Here is a 14,202-nt window from a genome sequence, read left to right as displayed (position 1 = left end):
AAAACTAATAAAAATACAACAAGCCTAATTCATGTATTTAATCAACATTTATTGCAAATGAAAACACAAGAATCATATTTTCTTATTCAAAAGATAATCGAACAAGGATTATTCGAAATAGATCCTGTAAAATACAATAAGAAAAATTGTGAATTGGTTATAAATAATGATTTTTCTAACCTGAAGAATTTAAATGAAGAAGGACATAATCCAAATTAACAAGAAATTAATCAAAGAAAGTGTTAATCCAAATGAAATTGCGAAGATAATTAGAAACGATGAAGTAGAAAAACTTCAAGAAATATCATCACAAACAAATTTCGATTTTAATCAAATAATTGAACCATCACTTTATGAAAGATGTTCATTTATTAATGCAGAAAATGTATCATTAATTGATTATGCAGCATTTTTTGGATCTATTAAATGTTTTAAATATTTACTTATGAATAATTCAAATGTAAATAACACAGGTAAATATGCAATTGCAGGTGGAAATATAGAAATCATTCATTTATGTGAACAAAATCATTCATCATTTGAAGAAGCATATGAAGCAGCAATTGAATTCCAACGAAATGATATATTTAAATACATTTATGAAAAGAAAAATGGAGAAATTATAACAAAATCCAATAAACAATCGCCTAATTTAAATTGCGGTAAATCTGAAAAAGACATTGCATATTTTAAAAAAATTTGTTTAATATTTAATAATTATATAATTTTTTCATTTTTAGAACAAGAAACAACGGAAATAACCGATTATATCATCAAGGAAATTGCAAGAAATGGAAATACATTTCTAATGGAAAGAATAATAGAAAATCAACAAATCCCAAATACAATTTTATTCCATTCAGTTGAATCAGGAAATATAGAAATAGTAAAATTACTTTTAAATAAAGGAATTGATGTTAATGCAAAAAATATTCATATGAATAATTTAAAATATGTTTTAATAATTTGAAATATGTTTTAATAATTTGAAACAGCACTTCATATAGCAGTTAAAAATAATAATATAGAAATAGTAAAATTACTTTTAGATAAAGAAGGAATTGATGTTAATGCAAAAACTATTCATTTGAATAATTTGGAATATGTTTTAATAATTTTTAATTTGTTTTAATAATTTTATATATGTTTTAATAATTTAAAATATGTTTTAATAATTTTAAACAGCACTTCATATCGCAGTTAAAAATAATAATATAGAAATAGTAAAATTACTTTTAGATAAAGAAGGAATTAATGTTAATGCAAAAACTATTCATTTGAATAATTTGGAATATGTTTTAATAATTTAAAATATGTTTTAATAATTTGGAATATGTTTTAATAATTTAAAATATGTTTTAATAATTTGAAACAGCACTTCATATAGCAGTTAAAAATAATAATATAGAAATAGTAAAATTACTTTTAGATAAAGAAGGAATTGATGTTAATGCAAAAAATATTCATTTGAATAATTTGGAATATGTTTTAATAATTTATAATATGTTTTAATAATTTAAAACAGCACTTCATATAGCAGTCGAAAATAATAATATAGGAGTCATAAAATTACTTTTAGAAAATCATCACAATTTCAAAGCAAGTTAAAGGCACTTTTAGCTTAATTAAGGAGACTTCATTTTCAGTAAAACATGAAATAGTTTCACTAAGCATAATATGTTTCATAAAAATTAGGGTTTTCATCTTGGGCAGATCTCTGCCCAAAGAGGCACATATTTTTTATATGTAAACATTAGAAAAAATGCTCAAACTCCTTGAAACCCTAAAGCGTTAAAAATTCATTTTATTTTTCTGGGATTTTTGTTGTGATTCCAAAAAAAAAATGATTGATAGCTTTTTTTGAATTGTTTATCAATGACGATTAAACCTCGTTGAATATTAAATTTCTTCAACGGTTAATTTTTGTTTTCATGGTGCTGGGCAAACGGTCTTCTTTTGAATTCAATCTTGGGTAAACGTTCTTTTTTAGTTTTAAATCTTGTCCTGTTCTAAAAGTGACACTCTGCCCATATTGATCTATTTTTGCCCTAAATAAAAACACTAAAAAATTCTTTTTACAATCATGAAAATAATCATACTTTGATTATTCAAAGTATTTTTTTAAAAAATTTTGTTTGATTTTTTATGAGATTACAAACAATTTAATATGGTCATACACTTTTAATAAGGAAGTTCATTAATGACATAAAACAGCTTGTCTTTAAGCCCATGTGAAATAATTTATTGCCAAAATTAAGATTATTGAAAATGTTTTTTAATTTTAGAAAAGACCTAATAAAAAGATTTTTTGGAATCTGTTCTGCCTTAAGCCACTCTTAAGCCTCAAGTAGAGTGGTTCCAACTCTTGGAGATGTCTCTTCAGAAAATTTGAATTATTTTATTTTTTAAGTGTACGCACACTAAAAAAAATTTATGATAAAAATTATTTAGCTAGATTCGGATTATTCAAATATATGGCTTTTATTTATATAAATTGGGTATTTTGAAATTTGATCAAAAAATTATTTCATCATTTTTATACATATTAATAATAATATTATTATTATTCTACGGTTATAAACTTTTTGGATAATAAATAATCGTTGGTGAAAGAAAATATGTCTTACTCGCATATTCACACAAAACTCAGCGAAGAATCTCAATAAAACTATGATATTAATTCAACCATATCACCATAAGAATCATATTCTAAAATAAAGAAGAAAAAAAGGAAAAATTTTAACCTTAATTTAAATAATGTGTTTTTTGTTATAAACGAAATATGCATCCCCCAGTGCACTAAGACTGAAAGCAAGAAACCATGATTATATATGTAGATTATTAATGCAATTAAAAGGGTTAACTTTGTTAGGTTACAGGGGGACAGTAAAAAAAAAACAGTGTTCAAACACAGGATAACTAATTTTGGATAAATTACTGCCTGATGGCACTTTTTATGAAGAAAATTTGAGTAGTTTATTATGCTACAATTGTGAAGTTTATCTACTTCATTGTGAAGGATCCACTTTTTGAAGCTTTCAAGAACGAAATTAGGAATTTCTGGAAAAGTACATAATAAATATATTGATGCTGTGTGCAGCACGTAGGACATTCTGCTGAATCCATTTTCTCAATCTCATATATGAGGAAGACAAGAAATGGATCAATCTGGAAGAAAATATTGTGCTAAGACAAAGAAAGAATAAAAAAGCTTAAAGACTTAAACAGTAGCTTTGTCAATGATCTCAATAAATTAATGAAATATTTTCCTAATAGCTCTCCAAAGTCAATAAAAAAGAATGAACGTTAAGTTAAATTCTCTATTTTTTGTGAGAATAATTGGTCGGAACCACTTCAAAAAAGGACACTCTGAAGTTTATTTCGGTCTCAAACATTCATTGCATTTCTGATCAATTTCTGTGGATTATAGCTTAATTCACCAATTGCTACCTTTCACAAGTGAATTTCTTTGCTATTAAATATTGTCATATAATAATCATTTGTTAATCAATTTTATCTTTCAAACAACTAAAAAATAATCGTTCAGCATACAAAAAGTGACTTTTGTATAAAATTGAATTACAATTTTTCGGCGGGAAATTTCATTTGCGCACGTTTAAAAATAACTGAAAGATCGGTTTATATAAGCTAAGGGCAATGCAACTGGCAAAGGAGGAAACAAAATGTAGCTGTACAACCGGTAATTGCTTGACCCTTGATTGTCCATCATTTAAACGTGGTAAATACTGTGATAGTTCATGTACATGTCAAGGATGTAAAAATCGTGCGGAATTTGAATCAGAAAGACTTGCAGTTATTGAAAAGATATTAGTTCAGAATCCACTAGCATTTACCGGACAAGATACATTAAACCAAGAAGAATTTGATTCCATTTTTAACTTCGCAATGTTAAATGCTTCAGTTGATTCAGAACCTTTTCATTCAGAACCAAGAGAAACAAAGTTGTCGAAATTGCTCACAACTGATGTTATTAACCAAGCAATAAAAACAGTAATGTGTGCGGCAAACGACGATATCCAAAACTCAACGGAAGAAAATTTCGAAGAACATGCAGAAAACAGTGTTTCTAAAGAGTTTGCTAATGTTTTACAAACAATTGTTAATCACCTCAAACCAGTTCAACCAGAATAAATCGAATACATGTTATATTTTAGATATTTTTTGTAAATGTAACATAAATTTCGTGACGATAGGTTTTATTGATAGAATAATCAAGGGAGAAAAATGACATTTTATCAAATTAAAAAAAAAAAAATAAATAAAAAAATAAAAAGAAAAGAAAACCCAATGCATACAATAAATTTCTTGTGCCTTAAGTATCTTTTTTTTTACAATATATAAAAAAAGAAAATGTTTAACACATACATAAAAACATATTTACATTTAACATTTTGCAGATATTGCATTAAACGGGACACACCCAAAGACCTGTACAGATGCCTATTGGCACTACAAATGTCAACCTATGGCTTTTCCAATCTCTAAATTCTGCAAATGGCGCACTACGATCAAAAGTCGTATGCTTTTTGTAGAACCGATTAAACTTAAATTTAGCAAAATAGGAATAAAATTTTGATGGCTTAAATCCTAATAAAAATGTCCTAAAACTAATAGAATCTTTGAGCTCTGGTAAAATCCCTAGTTTAAATCCTAGTTCCTGGAGGCAATCCTGGTCTAGTTCAAATGAGTTTGGAACAACGATTCCGAAAATATAATAATTGGAATTGTTTGGAAAAGTAATGCGAAATGTAGGCCATTTATTTTTCTTTTCTCCCCATAAGCTTTTAGCTCTTTTCGTATAAAGACTTTGTTCTTTTTGAAGAATTTCTTTATTTCCATAAACAATTCTGTATACAACTTTTTGTTGTTCAAAATATCCGCAAGCTATTTCTTTTCTACAAAGTGCTATGAAATAAAACATATATATTAATATAATTATAGAAAGAATTAACAAGCACCAAAAAATCAGCATTAATTTAACCGTTTGACATTTCAGAACGGACTAAAAAAATCCATTATCAAACGACTTATCTTTAAAACCTACAGGTTACATGCACATTAAAAGCACTTATTATGTTTATTTTAAATATATATAATATATTCCATCTAATTTCATTTCAATTGAAATACATAAATATGGTGATTTACAAACAACCAATTAGGCATTACTTTTTAAGATAGTGTTTGAAATTTTATGCGATTTAAAAAATCAGATTTTTAAATTTCGCCCATTTATATCAAAATTTAAATAATATAAACAAATATTACACTCAGATATATCAATTCTTTCTTGTTCAAGAAGTAATTTACCAATTTCGATGTGAGCATTTACAGAAGCTTTCATAAGTGCTGTATAAAATAATTAAAATAAATTCCAAATATTATTTTAAAATATGAAATTATTAAAATATATTTTAAATTAGATAATATTGACCATTCAAAGATGCTAAAATTAATGGTGTATAAAATAATTTCCAACTATTATTTTAAAATCGAAAATTATTAAATAAATTATAATTTGTTTCTGATGTAATTTTTTGAAGTTTTTCTACTTTATCATTTTGAATTATGTTTTCTAACTTTGATGGATTAACTCCTTCTTTAATATATTTCTTATGAAGTTCCAAATTATTTTTTTTAAGTTTTGTTATATTTCTGCATATAAATATGCGTTAAATTGATTGGATTTGAATTGAGTTTCACTACTAAAGTTCAAAACAAGTTAAAATTTATTCCTAATGGAATGCTTATATCTTCAAATATTTGTTCAATAAATTAAGTGGTTGAATCAATATTACACAAATCATCAACAAATTCATTTTTTTCATGAGGAAACTTAATAATTGTGTGATGATACATCATCACAATAAAATTTATTAATATTCTCATAAATATAATTATATTCGATTATAATTATTTTAAACCATAAATATTATACAGAGTAGTATCAATAATGTTGATCCTGTACAATGTTTTATTTAAAATTTTCTTGGTTCATCAACTTGGAGATCAAAAAAAAAAAATAGAATTACATATTTACTAATATTCTTGTTAATTAATTTTTGTTGTCTAAAGTTTTATGTATATTTACCAAGAAAAATCATTTCATTACTAAATAAAACTGACTAATTTAAAATGATGTAAATGTAATTGATACCTTAAGTGAAAAGAATGTTATATTATATATTAAATAGTTTCATAATTTCACTATTCATTGGAATACTTACAATTCACTAAGCATTTCAATCAATATAATTATTTTTACATTCTTAATAAAACAAGCAAATATAACACATGAAAATTTTTATTATTTTTTTTTTTCGCATATTTATTAATAAATATTTATCATATGTTTACGAAAGGCTTATCCTTGAAATCGACTGCAAAAGGGTCTTCTTCAAGATTCTCCAATGACACACCAGTCGAAAAGTTATTCAGCGATGCTTCATCGAAATTTTTCATTTCTTCTTCAACTTCACTTGAGTTTTTCTTCTTTCTAAAAACTATCAAAACTATAACAATAACTATTACTATTATTACAATTGGAACACAAGTTCCGATTATAATAAATGTTAAATTTTTATTATTGTCATCATTTTTTTGTTGTTCATTTTGATATAATACGAAATATGAATAAAATGCAAAATTTGTTGAATAAGCAATAACTTTATATTCGTAATATATAAACTCTGAATTAATATATGTATATGATGAATTAATCATCGAAATTGCAAAACTATTCGAAAGATAACACAACGAAATAATTGTTTCTGTCGCAGAATATGAATATGTAAATGAAAGTGTTATTGTAGTGTCATATTCTCCATTAGTAAATCCAATTGTTTCTATAAGTGTATCCGATTTTGAAAAAGAATTTGTTTGTGTAAAAGTATTCGATTGAGAAAATGTATTCGAAAATGTAAATGTATACGATTGAGAAAATGTATTACTTTGCAAATATGTATTTGATTGTGAAAATGTAAATGAAAAAGAAAATGAATTACTTTGTGAATATGTATTCGATTGGGAAGAAGAATTCGATTGCGAATATGTATTTGAACCGAATAATGTATTACTTTGAGAAAACGAATTTGATTGTGAAAATGTATTCGAATTAGTAAATTGATTTGACTCAGTAAATGTGTGTGAAAATGTATTCGATTGTGTGAACGAACATGTTAATGTTAGTGTTGGTAATGGATTACATCCTGAAACAGTATCTCCTTTTGAGACTGAATATGGGCCGAAATAATTCGCAGTATAAAACCAAAATGTCATTACAGTCAAAGAACTTATTGCAAATTCAAACGCAGTCGAATCTATTGAAGGTAAGTTTTGCCCCAAAAAATAAAAGCATTCGAGGTGCGAACAAAGGGAAAATGCGGAAGGTCCAATGTATGTAATCTTTTGTCCAAGTGTTACATATGTCAGAGAAGTGCAGAAAAAAAACGTAATCGAATTAATAGATGATATAGAATCAGGTATTATTATACTTGTTAAGCGTAAACAATCATAAAAAGCACCATCATTGATGGTTTCAACTGATTCAGGAATTACAATGTCACGAAGTGATTCACATTGCTCAAATGATGAAGTTCCAATTGTTTTTATAGTGTTCCCAAAATTAATATTTTCGAGTATACTAAAACCTTTAAAAGCTTCATCTGGTATTTCAGTGATTCCATCTTTGATAACAAGATTCTTTGCTTCATCACGGTAAGTTGTGTCAAAATCGCTTTGAGAATTTATTGTTAGTGTTTGTGTAGTTGAATCATATTCTTCATACGTATGTGTAAAAAGTATTACAAACATAAACTTCATTATGTTTTCTTTAAAAGAAGTTTCTTCCCTAAATAATAATCCAAAATATTGAAATAAAAACATAAGAAATACTATGAATGTACTTATTGTAAAAACTATTGCTTTCAATGTTGACGAATCATATTTATGATTTGGAAAAGATGGAAATATTATACAGTTTTTCGAAGTATAATTTGATGTGCAAGGAATTCCAAATTTTGTTATGGGACTATTATCGTAAAATTGATATTGTGATTTGTTGATTACTGATATTATATCAAATGACACACAATTACCATAAGAACATAATAACTTATAATGAAGCATAGTAAGCAGATCATTACTCCTGAACCATAAATTTTTTCGATATGAAATCAAATTAATTCTCGTATTATGGAAAATAGGAGGCAATAGCGTGCCTCTAGTAACTTTGTTGTACATTGCAGGCACTGTAAGTATTAGAAACTGAGCTATCATTTAGAAAATGATTATGGAATGTAATAAATTATAAACTATACAAAAATAGATCACAACGCCATAACATTGAAAAATTGTATTAAAAATAAATGTTTTTGAGCACTTATCAATCGTTACACATATTCAATTAAAACGTTTTAATTCAAAAAGTCATTGTCAAAAAGCAGCGATGTTAAACGGAAACTGCCGTTTGCCTGAAAAGTCGTTATGACATATTGAATTCGTAATCAAAATTGAGAGTGTAACCGTAAAATCAATCTCCAGCAAGAATATGAAAATGAAGAAGAACTTAAATCTATATGAAAGTTTCATCATGATCTAAGATTATAGAAGCCTGTGTTAATTAAAATATTAGATAATAGAAATCGGATATTCATGAAATTTTTGAGATTTTGCATAAAGGTTGAAGATCAAATATACTATATGGAAGAACTTATTAAAACGAAAAATATAAGCATTATAGTAGCTTCAACATTTATGATTCTGATGGTGTGATCTTATTTTGGTGCCAAGAAAACATATTTTGCAATAAAAACTTATTTGTTAAAAAATAGAAATAAAATTTTGTGTATTTATTGTTAGAAGAATGTGATGAACCGATCAAATAAAATATAAATATTTTTTAATCCTAAGATAATATTAAAGATTTGTTACAATGTCAAGATACATTTGATAATCTTTTCTTTTGATATATGTTCAAAATAATTCATACTTTTTTAACCCATTGTAGTTGGAGAAAAATGGTACTTTTTTTTCATATGCATTTTTACAAATAGCAAACCATTAAAAAACCAATGGTACAATATATAAAATATCATATGAAGTCACCCATCACAAAACTTTACCATAACTCAGAAAATTGTTAAAACATGTAAGCAATCGATAAACAAGACTTTTCTGTGAGGTGTTGTGAATTTAATTTTTTGAAAGGAATTAATTGGAAAATTGAAGTTGAACATCGTTTATTGATACATATTTTCTTAAGTGGTGAACATTCAATGTTACGTCTTATAAGAAATGAACACCAACATCATCAATTCCTTTAAATATCGAAAAAATATATTACCTTAATTGATCCAAAAGAATATTCAAAGACAGTCTTTATTAAATTTCGTTTAATCTTTCATTCAATTGTTGCGGGTCCATTTCGACATCGAATTGAGGCTGGTCTATTTTCTTTTTATTTTTTATCACAATTAAATAGAACGCCGAATGTAAACAAATTGGCACCAACACAAACGACGGGTTTACGAAAAGCAAAGGAATTATCACAGATTCACCGACCCATCTATAGTTAATTACGCAAACGCCGAACAACAACAAAAAGCACAAGAAACGATTCCATTTATATATCCACTCGCATTTATATCTCAATTTCAAAGACGAAACGTAAAACACAAAAGGGCAAATTATTAAAACGTAATAAAACAAAGTCATATGTACTGCCCAATTATCGAACATTATTTTCTTTCCTATGACTATGAAGCATAAGAATGAATAACCATATAATCCGAATATTGGCTTAAACAAATGATGTGGCAATACGAAAGGATAAAACATAAAAGCGAACAAAACATATCTAAATAACTTTGGCAACTTTAACATTCTTGTTCGAATCAAATTCGGACTTAAGAATATTACAATTAACCAATTTTTCAAATTATTATTATTAGTTTTCCCTTTGATCCAATCTTCAGTATCTTTATTTTCGTTCCCATTAAATGGAAACGTAATCCAAATCACATATAAGATAATTGGTATTAAACAGAAACGTGTAACATTTAATCCGCGATGATAACAAGAACTTAAATCTTTATCACCTTTAAAGTTATCACCAATAACAAATTCTCGTGTAATATTACATCCGTCACCGGACAAATGAATTTTATATTTACCATTTTGTAAATGAATTGGATATGTATATAAATCAGCTCCGTTCTTTAACTTACGTGAATATTTTAAGACGCCATTAATATCTCCGCTTATTCGAATCGTTACATTCTTCTTCGCATATGAAAGTAATCGAATTTCGGTATCACGTTCATTAAATATTTGATGACTCGATAATTGTTGTAATGGTATCGGATGAGTTAATAGAAAATGTTTCGGAATCTTCGTTAAGTTAATAGTATGATAAACAAAGCGTCCATTATCAATAGAAACTATACCAAACGCTTTACGTTGATATGCGCCTGGTCCAATGTATTCAACAGCGCCTTGTTTGTGATGAATTATCATGACATCGGGCGGATGGAAATGCCCCGAAAATAAGGCTTCGATTTTTTCGTTCTCCATTATATCATTGAACGTATGGCCTTTACTTGAGCGAACGTTCCAATTGTAATCGACTGGATAATGACAAACAACATAACATTTGCCATTGATGTTGTCAATGAACTCCTCAATAAGATCTAAAAAGGTTTGATCTGGATGAGGCCAATAGATATATGGCGGATGGATTGATGGAAATCGATAATTGTTGATGAGAACAAATGTGATGTTATCACGGACAATTGACCGAATGAAAAATGAGTCTAAGGTGGGTGTGTTGGTACGATTGTATGTGTACGAATAATCTAAAAATAAGTTGTGGTCGCTTAACGGATCATCAATTCCCCACATGTCATGATTACCAGCAATATCAATGATTTTGTCTTGAAAGCCAACGTCTTCGATTAACGCTTTCCATAATACCCAATCTTCTTGAACTTGATGTCCAATTTTAGGCCAGTTTTTTTCGCCATAATTATCAACAATGTCACCCGAGATTAAATGAAATGAAGTATTGTAATATTTCATGTATTGAAGAAGAAGTATTGTGTTGGTGACTTTAAATGGTTCGGACTCGGCTAAATGTATATCAGTAACATGGGTAAATAGAAGTGGATCCGAATTACTGTCCCATGGGTGTGTTGCTTCTTTGGAATGGTATATTTGTGCAGGATGATACCATGGATTTAGAAATGCAAGTAATATGATAAAGGCAATAGAAAGTAAAAAAATGTATTGCGAAATTAAATATGGAAGTGTTCTAACCTTTGCTTTGTCCTGCGTTGCATATGTGTCTTTTTCTAAGGGAACTTCCATCAGGTTTCCTCTCTTAGAAAAAAGTGTCGGTTTCTGAGAACTTCAGAGAAGATGATGATGACGATGAGTTAAACGTCATTATAATTTCGATTTATATTTTTTTGCACCGTAATATGCTTTCACACTTATTATTAATCACTCCACATTTAAATGGACAATATTTCATGTTACGTATTTTATATTGTTTTTACATTCACTAAATTCATATTAATATATATCAATGATATTATTTATAAACAATTTTAATGCATTAAAATATATGTATACATATATTTACTAACATAATTCATCAATTAATTCGTCAATAACTTTGGATATGTTATGGGAACGTGCAGACATATGGTAGAGAATATTCGGCGCAAAATATCCATTTCCTATTTCGATTTTGCTTTCTATTCTTTTCTCGTCACCCAACTTGTGCATGTATTCACCTGTTTTCTCCGAAGTGTCAACGAGCTGAATCAAGTTACTTATTCGCTGATAGAGAGCACAGAAGCGCATTTTGATGGCTTCAGAGCGTTTTTTGGTTTCCGCTAATCGCATCTTGTAATCATAAACATTGGATTTAAGCGCTTGTTTCCGAAAATATATTCTTATTGTGGTTGCTTTTTATTCTTGATATCACTACTCAGATCCCCTATTGACGTTGCGTTTAATCTTTTTGTACAAAAGGTGTTTGTTCTGTCGTTGCAAATTCGACTATCTAAATGATAAAAGAAATATTTTAGAGTTTAATATTTTTATTCTGATATTATCCATTATAAAATGATATGATTTTTTATATATTTCAGTATTATACATCAAAAACATCTGTCGTTAAAAATTGGACAGCTTACATATTAATTTTGAAGAATGGGTGTCTTTAAAGTGACACCTAAAATTTTTTCATAATTTTTTATTTCATCAGTTGATTATGAATTTTAAATGTAAATAAAATCGTACAGTGAATCTCATTTTTTTATTTATATTAAAAATTTAATGAAATTTAATCAAAGTTGGAATATTTTTCTCTTCTGAGTTACCGCCACCAAATTATTGAAAAAAAATATGAAAAGAAAAAAAGAAATTTTTTTAGCATTAATTTTACCTCCTTTTTTCATCTGAAATAATTTTGCTATTTCCACATAGCCATTAGAAGACGCTATCGTAAGCGCTGTTTTAAATAATTAAAATAATTTCCAAATATTATTTTGATATTTGAAATAATTAAAATAAATTTTAAACAAAACAAATAAATATTTTTGAAATTAATACCAATTCCTTTTTGTTCAAGAAGCAATTTCATTATTTCTCACCAATAGTTAATTATTTCTATACAACCTTTTGAAGATGCTATCATGAGCGCTGTGTTAAATATTTTGAATAATTTCCAAATAGTATTTTGCAATAAAAAATTATTTGAGTAAACAACAAATCAAACAAATAAATATCTCTAGAGTTAATATTGATTCCTTTTTGTTCAAGAAGTAATTTTACTACCTCTATGTGGCCATTTTCAGATGCATAAATAAGTACTGTTTTAAATAATTATCATAACTACCATATATTTCGAAAAATCAAATAATTGAAATGAATTCTAAATAAAACATTTTAATAACATATTTTTTATTAATATCAATATCTTTTCTTTCAAGAAGTATTTTAACTATTTCTGTATGTCCATTTTTAGATGCCCACTCAACTAAAAGATTAAATAAATTAAATAATTTCCAAATATCATTTTTAAATATCAAATTATAAAAATAAATTTTAAATAATATGTGTATATGTCTGTGTTAACATCAATTCTTTTTTGCTCAAGAAGTAATTTCACTATTTCTTCACGATCTCTTTCCATTGCCTTCATAGGTGCTGTACAAAAATAACAAAATAAATGTGATCATATAATTAAAACAAATTTTAATAAGACAAATTAAATATCTTCTATGAATATTAATATCATTTTGTTCAATAAGCATTTTAACTATATCATAATGACCAAATTGCGATGCGATAATCAATGCTGTACTAAGCAATTTCAAATAAATCCAAATTTTTTAATCATACTTCATTTTTCATAAAGAAATTTTAAATTTTACGAAAATATATTTCTACAATTAATATCAATTCCTTTTTGCTCAAGAAGAAGTTTTACAATATTAGAACAACCATATTCTGAAGCAGCTATTAAAGCTGTATCAATTAACATCAAGAAACTGAAAGTAATTTAAAAAAATCCAGTAAAATAAAAAAGATAAACATCTTTAGAATTAATATCAAATATATTTTGATCAATAAAATACTTAACGAATTCTAAATTTCCTGATTTAGATGATGAAATCAAAATATCATTAGGTAATTGATTATTTTTAAGAAAATATTTAATTAAATATAAATTTCCATTTTTAGCTGCTTCCCTAAAAAAAGATTCTTCAATTTTCATACCTTCATCCATAAAATATGTAAAAAGTTCATAATTATTATAGAAAATACATTTTCTCCCTAAGTCTGCTAAATAATTTATATCTAAAATTCGATTTTCGTGAACATATTGCATGATATCATTTCGATGGAATTGAATTGCTGCTTCATATGAGTCTTCAAATGATGAATGATTTTGTACACATAAATGAATAATTTCTTCATTTCCACCTACAACTGCATATTTACCTGTGTTATTTACTTTTGCACCATTCATAAGTAAATACTTAAAACATTTAACTGAAGAAAAAAATGCTGCATAATCAATTAATTTAACATTTTCTTGATTAATGAATGTACATCTTTCATAAAGTGATGGTTCAATGGTTTGATTAAAATCAAAATTTGGTTGTGATG

The 14,202-nt window shown here is 26.5% G+C and overlaps 2 protein-coding genes across 2 annotated transcripts; one reads left to right on the top strand and one right to left on the bottom strand.

The window, feature by feature from the left end:
• Positions 1-3,657: 3,657 nt before the first annotated feature.
• Positions 3,658-4,152, top strand: GO595_001103 (CRC domain-containing protein TSO1-like; the record flags this gene model as incomplete). Its single annotated transcript, XM_067913780.1, has 1 exon — positions 3,658-4,152. One exon carries the CDS (start codon positions 3,658-3,660, stop codon positions 4,150-4,152), a length of 495 nt encoding a protein of 164 aa, XP_067778721.1.
• Positions 4,153-9,402: 5,250 nt separating this feature from the next.
• Positions 9,403-11,385, bottom strand: GO595_001102 (Ser/Thr protein phosphatase; the record flags this gene model as incomplete). The annotated part of the gene is made up of 1 exon (XM_067913769.1): positions 9,403-11,385. One exon carries the CDS (start codon positions 11,383-11,385, stop codon positions 9,403-9,405), a length of 1,983 nt encoding a protein of 660 aa, XP_067778720.1.
• Between the last annotated feature and the right edge of the window lie 2,817 nt (positions 11,386-14,202).

The sequence above is a fragment of the Histomonas meleagridis genome, assembly GCF_020186115.1.
Source record: "Histomonas meleagridis strain 2922-C6/04-10x chromosome Unknown contig_12, whole genome shotgun sequence".
Taxonomy (NCBI): Eukaryota; Parabasalia; order Tritrichomonadida; family Dientamoebidae; genus Histomonas; species Histomonas meleagridis.
Note: the sequence above shows the minus strand (reverse complement) of the source record. Positions and strands in the feature narration are given on the sequence as shown.